Here is a 14,609-nt window from a genome sequence, read left to right on the forward strand (position 1 = left end):
TTAAAGATGTCTTTGTTTGAATTAAAGGAGTCATTCATGTGTTTTTTGACCACCAGCCTTATTATTTAATATGTATTTACCGAAAAAACCCACCAATCCTGGTTGAGTTCATAACTAGTCATTTTAGTTTACTGTCGCCACCATTATATCCAGAGCAACACTATTTCCAGGCAGAGGAGGTCGAGTCAGATAGAGAAAGGAGTGGAGTCCTCCAGCAGTGCAGAGTATTTCAGGAGATGAGAGTTTTATAGAGGAAGGAACGGAGTCCTCCAGCAGTGCAGAGTATTTCAGGAGATGAGAGTTTTATAGAGGAAAGAGCGGAGTCCTCCAGCAGAGCAGAGTATGTCAGGAGAGGAGAGTTATAGAGGAAGGCGCGGAGTCCTCCGGCAGAGCAGAGTATGTCAGGAGAGGAGAGTTATAGAGGAAGGAGCGGAGTCCTTCAGTGGCGCAGAGTATTTCAGGAGAGGAGAGTTATAGAGGAAGGAGCGGAGTCCTCCAGCGGCGCAGAGTATTTCAGGAGAGGAGAGCTATAGAGGAAGGAGCAGAGTCCTGCAGCAGTGCACAGTATTTCAGGAGAGAAGAGTTATAGAGGAAGGAGTGGAGTCCTCTGGCAGTGCAGCGTTTTTCAAGAGAGGAGAGTTATAGAGGAAGGAGTGGAGTGCTCCAGCAGTGCAGAGTATTTCAGGAGAGGAGAGTTTTATATAGGAAGGAGCAGAGACCTCCAGCAGAGCAGATTATTTCAGGAGAGGAGAGTTTTATAGAGGAAAGAGCGGAGTCCTCCAGCAGAGCAGAGTATGTCAGGAGAGGAGAGTTATAGAGGAAGGAGCAGTGTCCTCTAGTAGTGGTGCAGAGTATTTCAGGAGAGGAGAGTTACAGAGGAAGGAGCGGAGTCCTCCAGCAGAGCAGAGTATTTCAGGAGAGAAGAGTTATAGAGGAAGGAGCGGAGTCCTCCAGCAGAGCAGAGTATTTCAGGAGAGAAGAGTTACAGAGGAAGGAGCAGAGTCCTTCAGCGGCGCAGAGTATTTCAGGAGAGGAGAGTTATAGAGGAAGGAGCGGATTCCTCCGACAGAGCAGAGGATTTCAGAAGAGGAGTTGAAAGGCAACTAAAATATACTTTTAAACCCATTTTGTTATCACTAGTTCATCTGGAAAAATCAATTTGGACCACATCAGGTACCATCAATGGTTCCGTCTGGTTTCCTGAGACCTCAACTCACCTCTTCGGGGAAATATCATTTAAAACATACAATGTAAATGAGACAGTAAAAAAAAAATTCAGGGATTCCCCAAGCTCTCAAGGGTTCCCCCAGGGAAGGCTATCTTGAATGTTCTGGATATCTTACATGACCATCTTTACATGCACCCATCCATAAGGCTGATTCTGCACTGTAACACAATAAAAGAACACTTTTTAGTTTGGCTCCTTCAGCCATTTTGTTGTAGCTCTGCTAATGTCAGTGAAAGTGCACTGTGGCCATTTTATTGTGGTGGTCTGAAGACATAAACTGTTCTCCTAATGTGACTAAAATTCAAACTTTTGCCCCGTCTACTTTTTATTAATCTGCTATCAAGAGACTAGTAGCTTCGTTTTATTGAAATTCACATTTATTCTCTCTCAAAAAAAAAAAGTGTGGTGGCCATTTTGTTGTGGTCTCAGGAAGAACAGGCTTGATGGTTAGATCTTAATTGTATCCCTTTGCTTCACTTTAACCTGCATATAATAACACAGCCAAAGCTCATTTGTATGGCATTTCCTTCTCTGAACTAGGCAAGTAAATAATATTTAGTAGTAAGACAGGTAATGTATTTAGGAGCCATTTTGTTGTAGTCCAAAGTCCAAAACTACAACTCCCATGGTGCCTTGCTGCAGCCAGAGACTACGGCTCCCAGCATGCTCCGCTCTACTCCCTCTGCCCCTCTTAGAAGACAAAAAGAGGGGTCTGTGTGGCTGGCTTGCTGCTGCAAAAGGTAAATCTCCCTCCTTTAGAATTAAGACCTGGATCTCAGACACTTAACACTGGTAATTCCTGATTGGGTTGATTCAGAAATGTCTGCATAAAGCTTCTTCTTCCATAATTTAGAGTGATTTAAAGTCTTTTAAAGGGGATCACCATCCCGGGCTATCCGGAGGAGCTGGCGTAAGTCAAAAAAGGTTCAAAAATCCTCCTTACGTTGACCACCTTTTCACAGCGAGCTACGCCTGCGGCAAAAGACTTGGCTCCTCCTACTGAAAATGCCTGTTGCCACCCAGCTGCACTGGTTTGCAGCTGAATAAGAATGCATAATGGGAGCCCCAGCATCACCTGCTGCATCACCTGCTGCATGCCTGTCCCAAAGCGGAGGCTTTGCTTGGCTGCCAGGCAAGTTTAATTTTCAGGATTGAGGTTCAACTTATTGGCCATCAGACATCCTGGCCTTGTGAATGGCTCTGACTACGATCTTGCGGAAATGCTCCCCGAGTCCCAGACTGCCTTCTGTAGCTCTTATGAAGTTTTAACAGCATTACGTGGCAAAAGACGAAAGTTCTGTCCTGAAGCACTATGAAAGTGCTGCTGAATCAGCCCACCAGGGTCACAATAAACTGACTTGGATTGATTCTGATGAAAAATATGAAGGGTGTTGAAAAGAAGAAACTCTCATTTATTGCTTATTCAAGACTAAATTTGTCAAGATTTTACTGTTCATGGAGGTACCTTCATACTGCTTGGTCAATCAAGAAACTTCCAGTTTAATGGATACTTAGTGATAAATACTGTGATATCTACTCTATATTTATATAGAAAGAGATAGATTTATTCTCGTTTGCATGTCAATTTTTATCTTTCAGATGATTTTTCTACGTTGTCCTCTCACGTCTACTAAAGCCTCCTAAGATACAAGAGATCAGGATCCATCTGCTGAGCGTGGACCAACACAGGAGCAAGATGGCCGGGAGGATACATAACCTGACCCTGGAAGTCATCTACCTGCTGACCGGAGAGGTGAGGAGGATTCTGGAAGGTCACATGACATCACTCTTATCTCTATTAAAACACAGACCTGACCGGAGAGGTGAGGAGGATTCTGGAAGGTCACATGACATCACTCTTATCTCTATTAATAAAACACAGACCTGACCGGAGAGGTGAGGAGGATTCTGGTTGGTCACATGATATCACTCCTATCTCTAATAATAAAACACAGACCTGACCGGAGAGGTGAGGAGGATTCTGGGAGGTCACATGACATCACTCTCATTTCTATTAATAAAACACAGACCTGACCGGAGTTTTGAGGGGGATTCTGGGAGGTCATATGACGTCACTCATCTCTATAATTAAAACACAGACATGACTGGAGAGGTGAGGAGGATTCTGGGAGGTCACATTGTGGCAGCACCCAAAATTGCAGAGATCCTCTTTAATCCTTAATATTTTTAACAGACTCTGCTTGCAAAGCAAGGTCGTCGGCTCACTTTCCCCCACCCTTATTTCCTGTAAAGTAATGTGTACCAGCCTGTAGCTAGCACCCTTATCTGTAGCTGGAATCCAAGGCCATGTACTGCACAGTTTAGAAAGTCGTTTGAATGTACAGAAAGTGAAAGAGGAAAAATATGCATTGTGACGTAATTGTTAATATGTATACTCTGTAAGATGTTTTTTAAGCCCTGACCAGAGAGGTGAGGAGGATTCTGGGAGGTCACATGACATCACTCTTATCTCTATTAATAAAACACAGACCTGACCGGAGAGGTGAGGAGGATTCTGGGAGGTCACATGAAATCACTCCAATCTCTATTTATAAAACACAGACCTGACTGGAGAGGTGAGGAGGATTCTGGGAGGTCACAGGAAATCACTCCAATCTCTATTTATAAAACGCAGACCTGACCAGAGAGGTGAGGAGGATTCTGGGAGGTCACATGATGTCACTCTTATTTCTATTATTAAAACATAGACCTGACCGGAGAGGTGAGGAGGATTCTGGGAGGTCACATGACATCACTCTTATCTCTATTAATGAAACACAGACCTGACCGGAGAGGTGAGGAGGATTCTGGGAGGTCACAAGACATCACTCGTATCTCTATTAATAAAACACAGACCTGACCGGAGAGGTGAGGAGGATTCCGGTGATGTACAATTTTTTTGGTCCTTTACACAGGATTATGAATTAGTGAAGACAAGATCTGGAAAAATATTACCACACAACAGCAGTACTGTTGACCCATCACCCATAATGGAACCTCCTCCTCCTTCCCTGACATCTGAGAGGAACAACAAGAAGCAGATCCTAGAAGTCACCCAGAAGATCGTTGAGCTGCTGACAGGAGAGGTGAGTGGTCCGGGAATTCTGGGACATTTTCCAGTAACAGACAAGGGATGTGTCTGGATGGTGACTGTCTCATTGTGTGTGTCAGGTTCCTATAAGGTGTCAGGATGTCACTGTCTATTTCTCCATGGAGGAGTGGGAGTATCTAGAAGGACACAAGGACCTCTACGAGGACATCATGGTGGAGAACCAGCCACCCCCAGGTAAGAGGAGACAGGGTTCTGCCATTCTGAGAGGCTCCTTGAGTTGTTGTGGAACATGCTTTGATCTTTCTATAGAAATCATTGCATTCCCAAAAATGTCAAAAGTATCCAGTTCACCCGATCATTGAAATGTCAAGTCATCCGAAAGTGATATTTTAGAGGAATGTGAACATTGGTGGGCTGAGTCAAGTTCTGGCTTCTTAAATGTCTTGGATTCTCCATCAGTGAGATCTCCTTGACATTCTTCCCATCTCTGTTCCTGACCACCTGGGAGTTTTGAGTCTCCTTGTCCACCTTTGTGTCCCAACGCCTCCTATTACATTCTCTATCATTTGAAATAAAAATAAAACCCAACAGGGATGGTGGGAACCCCTCATTATGAGCACAGCAGATGTACAGACCCAGTGACTCAGTTCATGGATGGTGGGAACCCCTCATAATGGGCACAGCAGATGTACAGACCTAGGAACTCAGTTCATGGATTGTGGGAACCCCTCATAATGGGCACAGCAGATGTACAGACCTGGTAACTCAGTTCATGGATAGTGGGAACCCCTCATAATGGGCACAGCAGATGTACAGACCTAGGAACTCAGTTCATGGATTGTGGGAACCCCTCATAATGGGCACAGCAGGTGTACAGAGCCAGGAACTCTTTGCAGAGATCTCACCTATAGAGTCCCCACGGGATTTAACTCCAGCTTCTACCAAATATCGAAATACTGTACAACTTCTAGGCAAATATGGTGTTAAGCAACCAACGTGAAATCCCATTTCTTTGACTGTCCCTCCTAAAATTAATTTGCAAATAGTTACTGAATGTCACTGCTGTTGGCAATATTTTATTAATTTGCGTTTGCTACCTTGACCTTTCTTGATTTTTTTCTGACTTTATCATGTTTGGAAATGGATTCATAATTGACGAATAAAACAATACAAAGATTATCTCCAAAGGCTGTTCAGTTCCTGTTTCTGTCTTTCTCCGTTAAGCTCTGAGGTTACTTGACGACGGAGCATCTGATCAGAAGATCGGCTATTCTGTACGATATGTTTCAGAGCTATTGACATTCATTAATGAGCGAAGTCATGTCAATGAAAGGATGTTGCAACTCACCCTGGAGATCATCTACCTGCTGACCGGAGAGGTGAGGAGGATTCTGGGAGGTCACATGACATCACTCTTTTCTCTATTAATAAAACACAGACCTGACCGGAGAGGTGAGGAGGATTCTGGGAGGTCACATGATATCACTCTTCTCTCTATTAATAAAACACAGATCTGACCGGAGAGGTGAGGAGGATTCTGGGAGGTCACATGACATCACTCTTATCTCTATTAATAAAACACAGACCTGACCGAAGAGGTGAGGGGGATTCTGGGAGGTCACATGACATCACTCCTATCTCTATTAATAAAACACAGACCTGACTGGAGAGGTGAGGAGAATTCTGGGAGGTCACATGAGAGCACTCTTATCTCTATTAATAAAACACAGACCTGACCGGAGAGGTGAGGAGGATTCTGGAAGGTCACATGACGTCACTCTCATCTCTATTAATAAAACACAGACCTGACCGGAGAGGTGAGGAGGATTCTAGGAAAATGTCAGGTACCTATTTCTGCATTTCTTCATATTTAGAATTACACTGTAGCGAAAAAGGGATTTCATTACAGTATCCAAGAAGGCATTTACCCTCGTCCCTTGCCGACATCTGACAGAAACAACGACAAGAAGATCCTAGAAGTTACCCAGAAGATCATTGATCTGCTGACAGGAGAGGTGAGCGGTGCCGGGAATTCTGGGACATTCTCCAGTAACAGACAAGGGATGTGTCTGGATGGTGACTGTCTCATTGTGTGTGTCAGGTTCCTATAAGGTGTCAGGATGTCATTGTCTATTTCTCCATGGAGGAGTGGGAGTATCTAGAAGGACACAAGGATCTCTACAAGGACGTCATGATGGAGAACTGGCCGCCCCCCACAACACCGGGTAAGAGGAGACTTTAATTTCTTGTATTGAGGATCCACCTAGATACACACATCCTCTAATAGAAAGACATAGAAACAATAGAGTAGTGGGAGTATCTAGAAGGACACAAGGATCTCTACAAGGATGTCATGATGGAGAACTGGCCGCCCCCCACATCACCGGGTAAGAGGAGACTTTAATTTCTTGTATTGAGGATCCACCTAGATACACACATCCTCTGATAGAAAGACATGGAAACAATAGAGTAGTGGGAGTATCTAGAAGGACACAAGGATCTCTACGAGGACGTCATGATGGAGAAACGGCCGCCCCTCACATCACCGGATAAGAGGAGACTTTCATTTCTTGTATTGAGGATTCACCTAGAAACACACATCATCTAACAGAAAGACATAGAAACAATAGAGTAGTGGGAATATCTAGAAGGACACAAGGATCTCTACGAGGACGTCATGATGGAGGACCGGCAAACCCTCCCATCGCCGGGTAAGAGGAGACTTTCATTTCTTGTATTGAGGATCCACCTAGATACACACATCCTCTGATAGAAAGACATAGAAACAATAGAGGAGTGGGAGTATCTAGAAGGACACAAGGATCTCTACAAGGATGTCATGATGGAGAACCGGCCGCCCCTCACATCACCGGGTAAGAGGTGTGCCAATGACATGATATTACTACTCACATAGACACAAAGCAGATAGTTCCAATGTTAGCAGCCAGCTGTATTTCCTCTATTGGAATGGAGGAAATATAAAATGGAAATCTATACATTCGTGGCTGAAGGCCATCCTCTCTATGAGTATAAATGAAGGGAGAGGGAGTGTCAATAGAGATATGTACATCTTTTGTTAGGCAAGTTGACACACAATACACTCTCATAGGGATTTACCCTACAATTGGTTTGCTTACAACTCTCGTTAGACCAGTTCATAGAGAGTTCCTGCAAATCATTACAATCAAACCAGGTGACGTGAAGAGTTTTGGTTTTGCCCATTCCCGTTTAATTTTAATTCAGGATGTTGCACTGAGATAGGAAGGCAGTGATGTCACCTAATTTATCTTGCTAAAATATTTACTTACTTGTCGAACACTTTAACAGACTAGTCATCATCCATCCTTTTCCATTGCGTCATGCTTGGCTTTATGACTTAGGCAGAAGTATATCAGGGGTGGCCTCCATTGCATCCAGGTAGTTGCTTCTTTTTCCTGGTTCAGGAGGAAGAGAAGTGGCTACTAAGAGCTGGTATTCATCTTTCTGCATACAAAATTGGCGGTTGGTTGTCACGATCTCTAAAAATGGTGTTGTGGTTTTGCATTTGTTTTATGTGCTAGAAACAGACTGTGCTTCGTGATACATTCTGCTTTTTGTTCCCTCAGGTTTACTATGGAGTTGGAAATTGATGGACAGTCAGAGCTCCGTAAGATCTGTTAAAGAAGAGCACCTCCCAAACCAGAACGGCCAGAGTTCCAGCAGATCTGTTGAAGAGGAGCGCCTCCCAAACCAAGACAACCAGAGCTCCATCAGACCTGAGCACCTCCCAATCCAGGATAGCTCCAGTTCAACGGCTAATAATGGTCTTCATTATCTGAAAGATCAAGATGAACCCCAAGTGTGTGATGTAGATACGTATTCACCTACAGATGGTGCTGGCGGGACACCCAAGTCTTTGGAAGTTCCAACGGGCCTTAGCATTGGCTATGACTGTCCTGACCGTCAACAAGCGAACCCATCCTTTGCCTGTCCGCTTTGCAGTAAGACATTTAGCAAGAAGTCCAAATTCTCCAAACACGTCAAGTACCACAGCGTCAAGAGGCCTCACTCTTGCCCTGAATGTGACAAGAGCTTCATCCGGTCTTCTGACCTGGCCAAGCACGCCATCGTTCACACCGGCGAGAAGCCGTTTGCCTGCAATGAGTGTGGCAGACGTTTTGTCAGCAAGGCCTACCTAGCCATCCACACCCGAATCCACACGGGCGAGAAGCCATATTCCTGCTCTGAGTGCAAGAAGCGCTTTATCAGCATCTCGGCGCTCATCGTCCACCGCAAGATTCATACAGGGGAGAAGCCCCACACCTGCTCGGAGTGTGGGAAGGGCTTTATTCGGAGGTCTGACCTGGTTCAGCACCAAAGGGTCCACACTGGAGAGAAGCCCTTTTCCTGTGAGGTGTGTGGCAAACGATTCTTCAGCAAACCTCATCTCGTCGTCCACCAAAGAGTCCACACAGGAGAACGCCCATTTTCCTGCGTCGACTGTGGCAAGTGCTTCAGTAGCAAAACACACCTGGTGGTCCACCGTCGGATTCACACCGGCGACAGGCCCTACCCATGCCCGGAGTGCGGCAAGTGTTTCATCCGGAAGGCTGTCTTGGTCCTGCACCAGAGGAGCCACGCTGGGGAGAAGCCATATGCTTGCACCGACTGCGGGCGCCATTTTGCCTACAAGACCTACCTGAGCAGCCATCGCAAGATCCATCTTGGCATGAAGCCCTTTCCTTGCCCTGACTGTGGCAAATGCTTCATAAGCAACTCTGAATTGGTGAAGCACCGGAGGACTCACACAGGGGAACGACCCCATTTTTGCACAGAGTGCGGAAAATGCTTTACTAAGAAGTCCCACCTTAACCGCCACCTGAGGATCCACTCTGGTGACAAGCCTTACTCCTGCAACTGGTGCAGCAAGTGCTTCATTGACAACTCTGACCTGGTCAAGCACCAGCTGACCCACACGCGGGATAAGACCTGTTCCTGCCCAGAATGTGGCAAGAGCTTCCTTAACAATGCCCACCTTGTTTTGCACAGTCGAGTCCACCATGGTGCTGAGCAGTACCCATGTCCTGAGTGTAAAAAGTGCTTTCCTACTCCTGCTCTCCTTCTGAACCACCAGAGGTCCCACACTGAGGAGAAACCATTCATCTGCAGTGAGTGTGGGAAGAGCTTTGTCCGGAATATGGATCTAGTGAAACACCAGAGGAGTCACACGGGTGAGAAGCCTTATTCTTGCACAGATTGTGGGCGCAGCTTTGCCGAGAAGTCTTACCTTCATATACACCAGAGAACTCATACTGGTGAACGGCCTTACCTTTGCCCGTTGTGTGGCAAATGTTTCATCAGCAACTCTGACCTAGCTAAGCATGTGCGGATTCATACAGGTGAGCGGCCTCATGCCTGCACTCAGTGTGGAAAACGCTTTATAAAAAAGTCCCACCTCACACGACACCAGAAGGTCCACGTGGATGTACAAATTGACTTTCCATTTTGAATCACAAAGTCTCAGTGTTAAGATGAACACTAGTTGGGGTCCCCAAAACCCAACAGCTATAGATGACTAAATAGGGTCCACCAAAACCCAACAGTTATAGAAGACTGAATGGGGTCCACCAAACTCCAACAGCTATAGAGATGCAAATGGGGTCCACCAAAATCCATCAGCTTAGAGGAGAAAATGGGGTCCATCAAAACCCAACTGCTCCAACAAACTAAACAGGGCCCACCAAAACTCAATAGCTATAGGGGACTAGATGTGGACTACCAAAACCCAACAGCTTAGTGAACACTAATTCAGGTCTCCCAAAAACCCAAAAGATATAGAAGACTAATTAGGATCCACCAAAACCCAACAGTTATAGAAGATTGAATGTGGTCCAACAACTACAGAGATGCAAATGGAGTCCACCAAAATTTATTAGCTTAGAGGAGCAAATGGGGTCCATCAAAACCAAACTACTCCAACAGACTAAACAGAGCCCACCAAAACTCAATAGCTATAAGGGACTAGGCGTGGTCTACTAAAACCCAACAGCCTGGTGAACACTGATTCGGTTCTCCCAAAACTCAAAAGTTATAGAAGACTAAATAGGGTCCAGCAAAACCCAACAGTTAAAGAAGACTGAATGGGGTCCACCAAACTCCAACAGCTATAGAGATGCAAATTGTGGTCCACCAAAATCCATCAACTTAGTGGAGCAAATGGGGTCCATCAAAACCCAACTGCTCCAACAAACTAAACAGGGCCCACCAAAACGTAATAGCTATAGGGGACTAGATATGGTCTACCAAAACCCAACAGCCTGGTGAACACTAATTCAGATCTCCCAAAACCCAACAGTTATAGAAGACTGAATGGGGTCCACCAAACTCCATCAACTATAGAGATGAAAATGGAGTCCACCAAAATCCATCAGCTTAGAGAAGTAGAGTCCATTAAGCCTCAGCTGCTCCAACAAATTAAACAGGGCCCACCAAAACACAATAGCTATAGGGGACTAGATATGGTCTACCAAAACCCAACAGCTTGGTAAACACTGATTCGGATCTCCCAAAACCCAACAGTTATAGAAGACTGAATAGGGTCCACCAAACTCCACCAGTTATAGAGATGAAAATGGGGTTCAACAAAATCCATCAGCTTAGAGAAATAAATAGAGTCCATTAGGCCTCAGCTGCTCAGACTACTTAAACAGGGTCCACCACACCTCAATAGTTATAGGGGACTAAATGTGGTCCACCAAAATCCAGAAGCCTGGTCATCACTGATTGGGGTCTTCCAAAGCTAAATAGGATCCACCAAAACCCAACAGTTATGTAAGACTGAATGGAGTCCACCAAACTCCTACAGCTATAGAGATGCAAATGGAGTCCACCAAAATCCATCAATTTAGAGGAGCAAATGGGGTCCCTTAAAACTCAACTGCTCCAACAAACAAAAACAGGGCCCACCAAAAGGCTTTAGGGGACTAGATATGGTCTACCAAAACCAGCCTGGTGAACACTGATTCGGACCTCCCAAAACCCAACAGTTATAGAAGACTGAATGGGGTCCACCAAACTCCACCAGCTATAGAGATGAAAATGGGGTCCACCAAAATCAATCAGCTTAGAGAAGTAGAGTCCATTAAGCCTCAGCTGCTCCAACAAATTAAACGGCCCACCAAAACGCAATAGTTATAGGGGACTAAATGTGGTCCACCAAAATCCAGAAGCCTGGTCATCACTGATTGGGGTCTTCCAAAACTAAATAGGATCCACCAAAACCCAACAGTTATGTAAGACTGAATGGGGTCCACCAAACTCCTACAGATATAGAGATGCAAATAGGATCCACCAAAACCCAACAGTTATATAAGATTGAATGTGGTCCAACAACTACAGAGATGCAAATGGAGTCCACCAAAATGTATTAGCTTAGAGGAGCAAATGGGGTCCAGTAAAACCCAACTGCTCCAACAAATTAACAGGGCCCACCAAAACCCAATAGCTATAGGGGACTAGATATGGTCTACCAAAACCCAACAGCCTGGTGAACACTGATTCGGATCTCCCAAAACCCAACAGTTATAGAAGACTGAATGGGGTCCACCAAACTCCATCAGCTATAGAGATGAACATGGGGTTCACCAAAATCAATCAGCTTAGAGAAGTAAATAGAGTCCATTAAGCCCCAGCTGCTCCAACAAATTAAACAGGGCCCACCAAAACTCAATAGCTATAGGGGACTAAATGTGGCCCACCAAAATACAGAAGCCTGGTCATCACTGATTGAGGTCTTCCAAAACTAAACAGGATCCACCAAAAGCCAACAGTTATGTAAGACTGAATGGGGTCCACCAAACTCCAACAGCTATAGACATACTAAATGTGGTTTAACAAAACTCAATAGTTATATGTCACTAAATGGGATCCATCAAAACCCAACAGCTCCAACAAATTAACTGGGGTCCACCAAAACTAATAGCTATAGGGTCCAAACGTGTTCCACCAAAATCCCACAGCTATAGCATACTACATAGGGTCTACCAAATCCTAGTAGCCGTAGAGAAACCAAAGAACGAATAAAATTTAAGTGTAGAAGAATGTTTTGAGCAAATCCTTAAAGAGTACATCCTCCTGAAGCTGTGGATCTCAGGTTACAATAAGATTTTGTTATGGTGCCCTAAGATTCCCACTTAGAATTATGTGTATAAAGCATGAATCACACTTGGTCTGAGGCCTACAAAGACCCAAGCCTGCCAGGAAGTAACGCTTAGTAATTGTTTAGCCACCAGGCATCGGTTATACTCTGTTACTCGACCTCACAATCTGTCTGTAAGATCATTTTAGAAAGTAGAGGAGCTTGCAAAGACGTGGAAGTCTTCAACAAAATGGTTGGAAGGCCTATAGGGTCACCCCACCCCACAAGGACTTTCTTTACTCGAAAAATATATTTACGGTGTGGACCTCTACAATCCCGTTACGTCTATGTTGAGCAGTGGTTGGATCTTTGCTGAGTGAGCTTTGCCATGGTGGCTGATGGGTTTCGGGTGGACCAAATCTTCCCTTTTGGGATATTCACCAAATTTCAGTCCTGGTCTTGCCCACAGTCTGCCTCAGGTTTGCCGGTGATGGGTGGACCTGCCCGGACCTTGCCCATTGACCAGCATGGCCTGCCAAAACCCTGCCTCTAATTATGTGGGGACTTGCCCACTCATGTCCTCCATCACCATAAGGAATGTCTTATTGAGGGTGTCGTTGTGGCCCCTGGACAAATTTTGAGTTGTCCCCAGAAAAGTAATAGATGGGGACACTAGTTCTGGTGACCTATTGGGTCCCCAAGGAATTCCTTAATTTGCAGAGATTTCCTTACTCTGGAGTCAAAGTAAAAGTAAAAATGAAAATCCCAAATTTTGAGTTGTCCCCAGAAAAGTAATAGAGAAGAAATTTTCCAATGGGAACACTAGTTCTGGTCACCTAGGGGTCCCCAAGGAATTCCTTAATTTGCAGGGATTTCCTCTCTCTTCCTGTTTGGCTATGGGACAGGAAGTGAAGACAAATCTCTGCAATGGGACATATGGCCGAACAAAATCTGTCAGGAGATATAACCCTCCCTTGCCCTTGCCAAAATGAAAAAACAGTATTACATATAGTTCTACTTGAAGTCCAAAATGCGGGACTGTCCTGGCAAATCCGGGACAGTTGGTATCCTTACTCTGGGGTCAAAGTAAAAGTAAAAAAGAAAATCACAAATTTTGAGTTGTCCCCAGAAAAGTAATAGAGGGGAAATTTTCCAATGGGGACACTAGTTCTGGTGACCTAGGGGTCCCCAAGGAATTCCTTAATTTGCAGAGATTTCCTCTCACTTCCTGTTTGGCAATGGGACAGGAAGTGAAGACAAATCTCTGCAATGGGACATATGGCCGAACAAAATCTGGCAGGAGATATAACCTTCCCTTGCCCTAGCCAAAATGAAAAAAAAAAAAAGTTTTGCTATACAGTTGTTACTTATGCTGGAGTCATGGTGAGAGTAAGAAGTCTCACAATTGCTATTTAAAGTGTATGTCCATCCAAATAGATTTTTTTTTGTGAGCTACTGTTCAAATACGGGTGACGCTGTGATCCCTGGACATGCACGGCATCATCGGGGTTAAAATCCAAAATGCGGGACTGTCCCGGCAAATCCGGGACAGATTGTATCCTTACTCTGGGGTCAAAGTAAAAGTAAAAAAGAAAATCACAAATTTTGAGTTGTTCCTAGAAAAGTAATAGAGGGGAAATTTTCCAATGGGGACACTAGTTCTGGTCACCTAGGGGTCCCCAAGGAATTTGCTTGATTTGCAGGGATTTCCTCTCACTTCCTGTTTGGCTATGGGACAGGAAGTGAAGACAAAATCTCTGCAATGGGACACATGGCGAAAAAAAATCTGGCAGGAGTTATAACTCTCCCTTGCTCTATCCAAAATGAAAATAAAAGTTTTTGCCGTTAGTTCTACTTGAAGTCCAAGATTCAGGACTGTCCCAGCAAATCCGGGGCAGTTGGTATCCTTACGCTGGAGTCACAGTGAGAGTAAGGAGTCTCACAATTTCTATTTAAAGTGTATGTCCATCCAAAAGGTTTTTTTGTGAGCTACTGTTCAAATACGGGTGACGCTGTGATCCCTGGACATGCACGGCATCATCGGGTTAAAATCCAAAATGCAGGACTGTCCTGGCAAATCCGGGACAGTTGGTCCTTATGCTGGAGTCACGGTGAGAGTAAGAAGTCTCACAATTGCGATTTAAAGTGTATGTCCATCCAAATATATCTTTTTTCGTGAGCTACTGTTCAATAATGGGTGACGCTGTGATCCC

The 14,609-nt window shown here is 44.8% G+C and overlaps 1 protein-coding gene across 1 annotated transcript in view; it reads left to right on the forward strand.

Moving 5' to 3' along the window:
- The first annotated feature begins 1,845 nt into the window (after positions 1 to 1,845).
- LOC149453525 (uncharacterized) overlaps positions 1,846 to 14,609 on the forward strand; it is a 32,760-nt gene continuing 19,996 nt past the window's right edge. The window contains exons 1-8 of the mRNA XM_089688657.1: positions 1,846 to 1,968; positions 2,828 to 2,981; positions 4,144 to 4,314; positions 4,400 to 4,514; positions 5,505 to 5,659; positions 6,155 to 6,295; positions 6,382 to 6,505; positions 7,886 to 9,761. Coding sequence (XP_089544783.1) covers positions 2,925 to 2,981; positions 4,144 to 4,314; positions 4,400 to 4,514; positions 5,505 to 5,659; positions 6,155 to 6,295; positions 6,382 to 6,505; positions 7,886 to 9,761 — 2,639 coding nt within the window. The 5' untranslated portion in view covers positions 1,846 to 1,968; positions 2,828 to 2,924. The remainder of the gene's footprint in view (positions 1,969 to 2,827; positions 2,982 to 4,143; positions 4,315 to 4,399; positions 4,515 to 5,504; positions 5,660 to 6,154; positions 6,296 to 6,381; positions 6,506 to 7,885; positions 9,762 to 14,609) is intronic.

The sequence above is a fragment of the Staurois parvus genome, unplaced genomic scaffold (genome assembly GCF_062004578.1).
Source record: "Staurois parvus isolate SC_StPar_1 unplaced genomic scaffold, SC_StPar_1.0 ptg000449l, whole genome shotgun sequence".
Classification (NCBI taxonomy): domain Eukaryota; kingdom Metazoa; phylum Chordata; class Amphibia; order Anura; family Ranidae; genus Staurois; species Staurois parvus.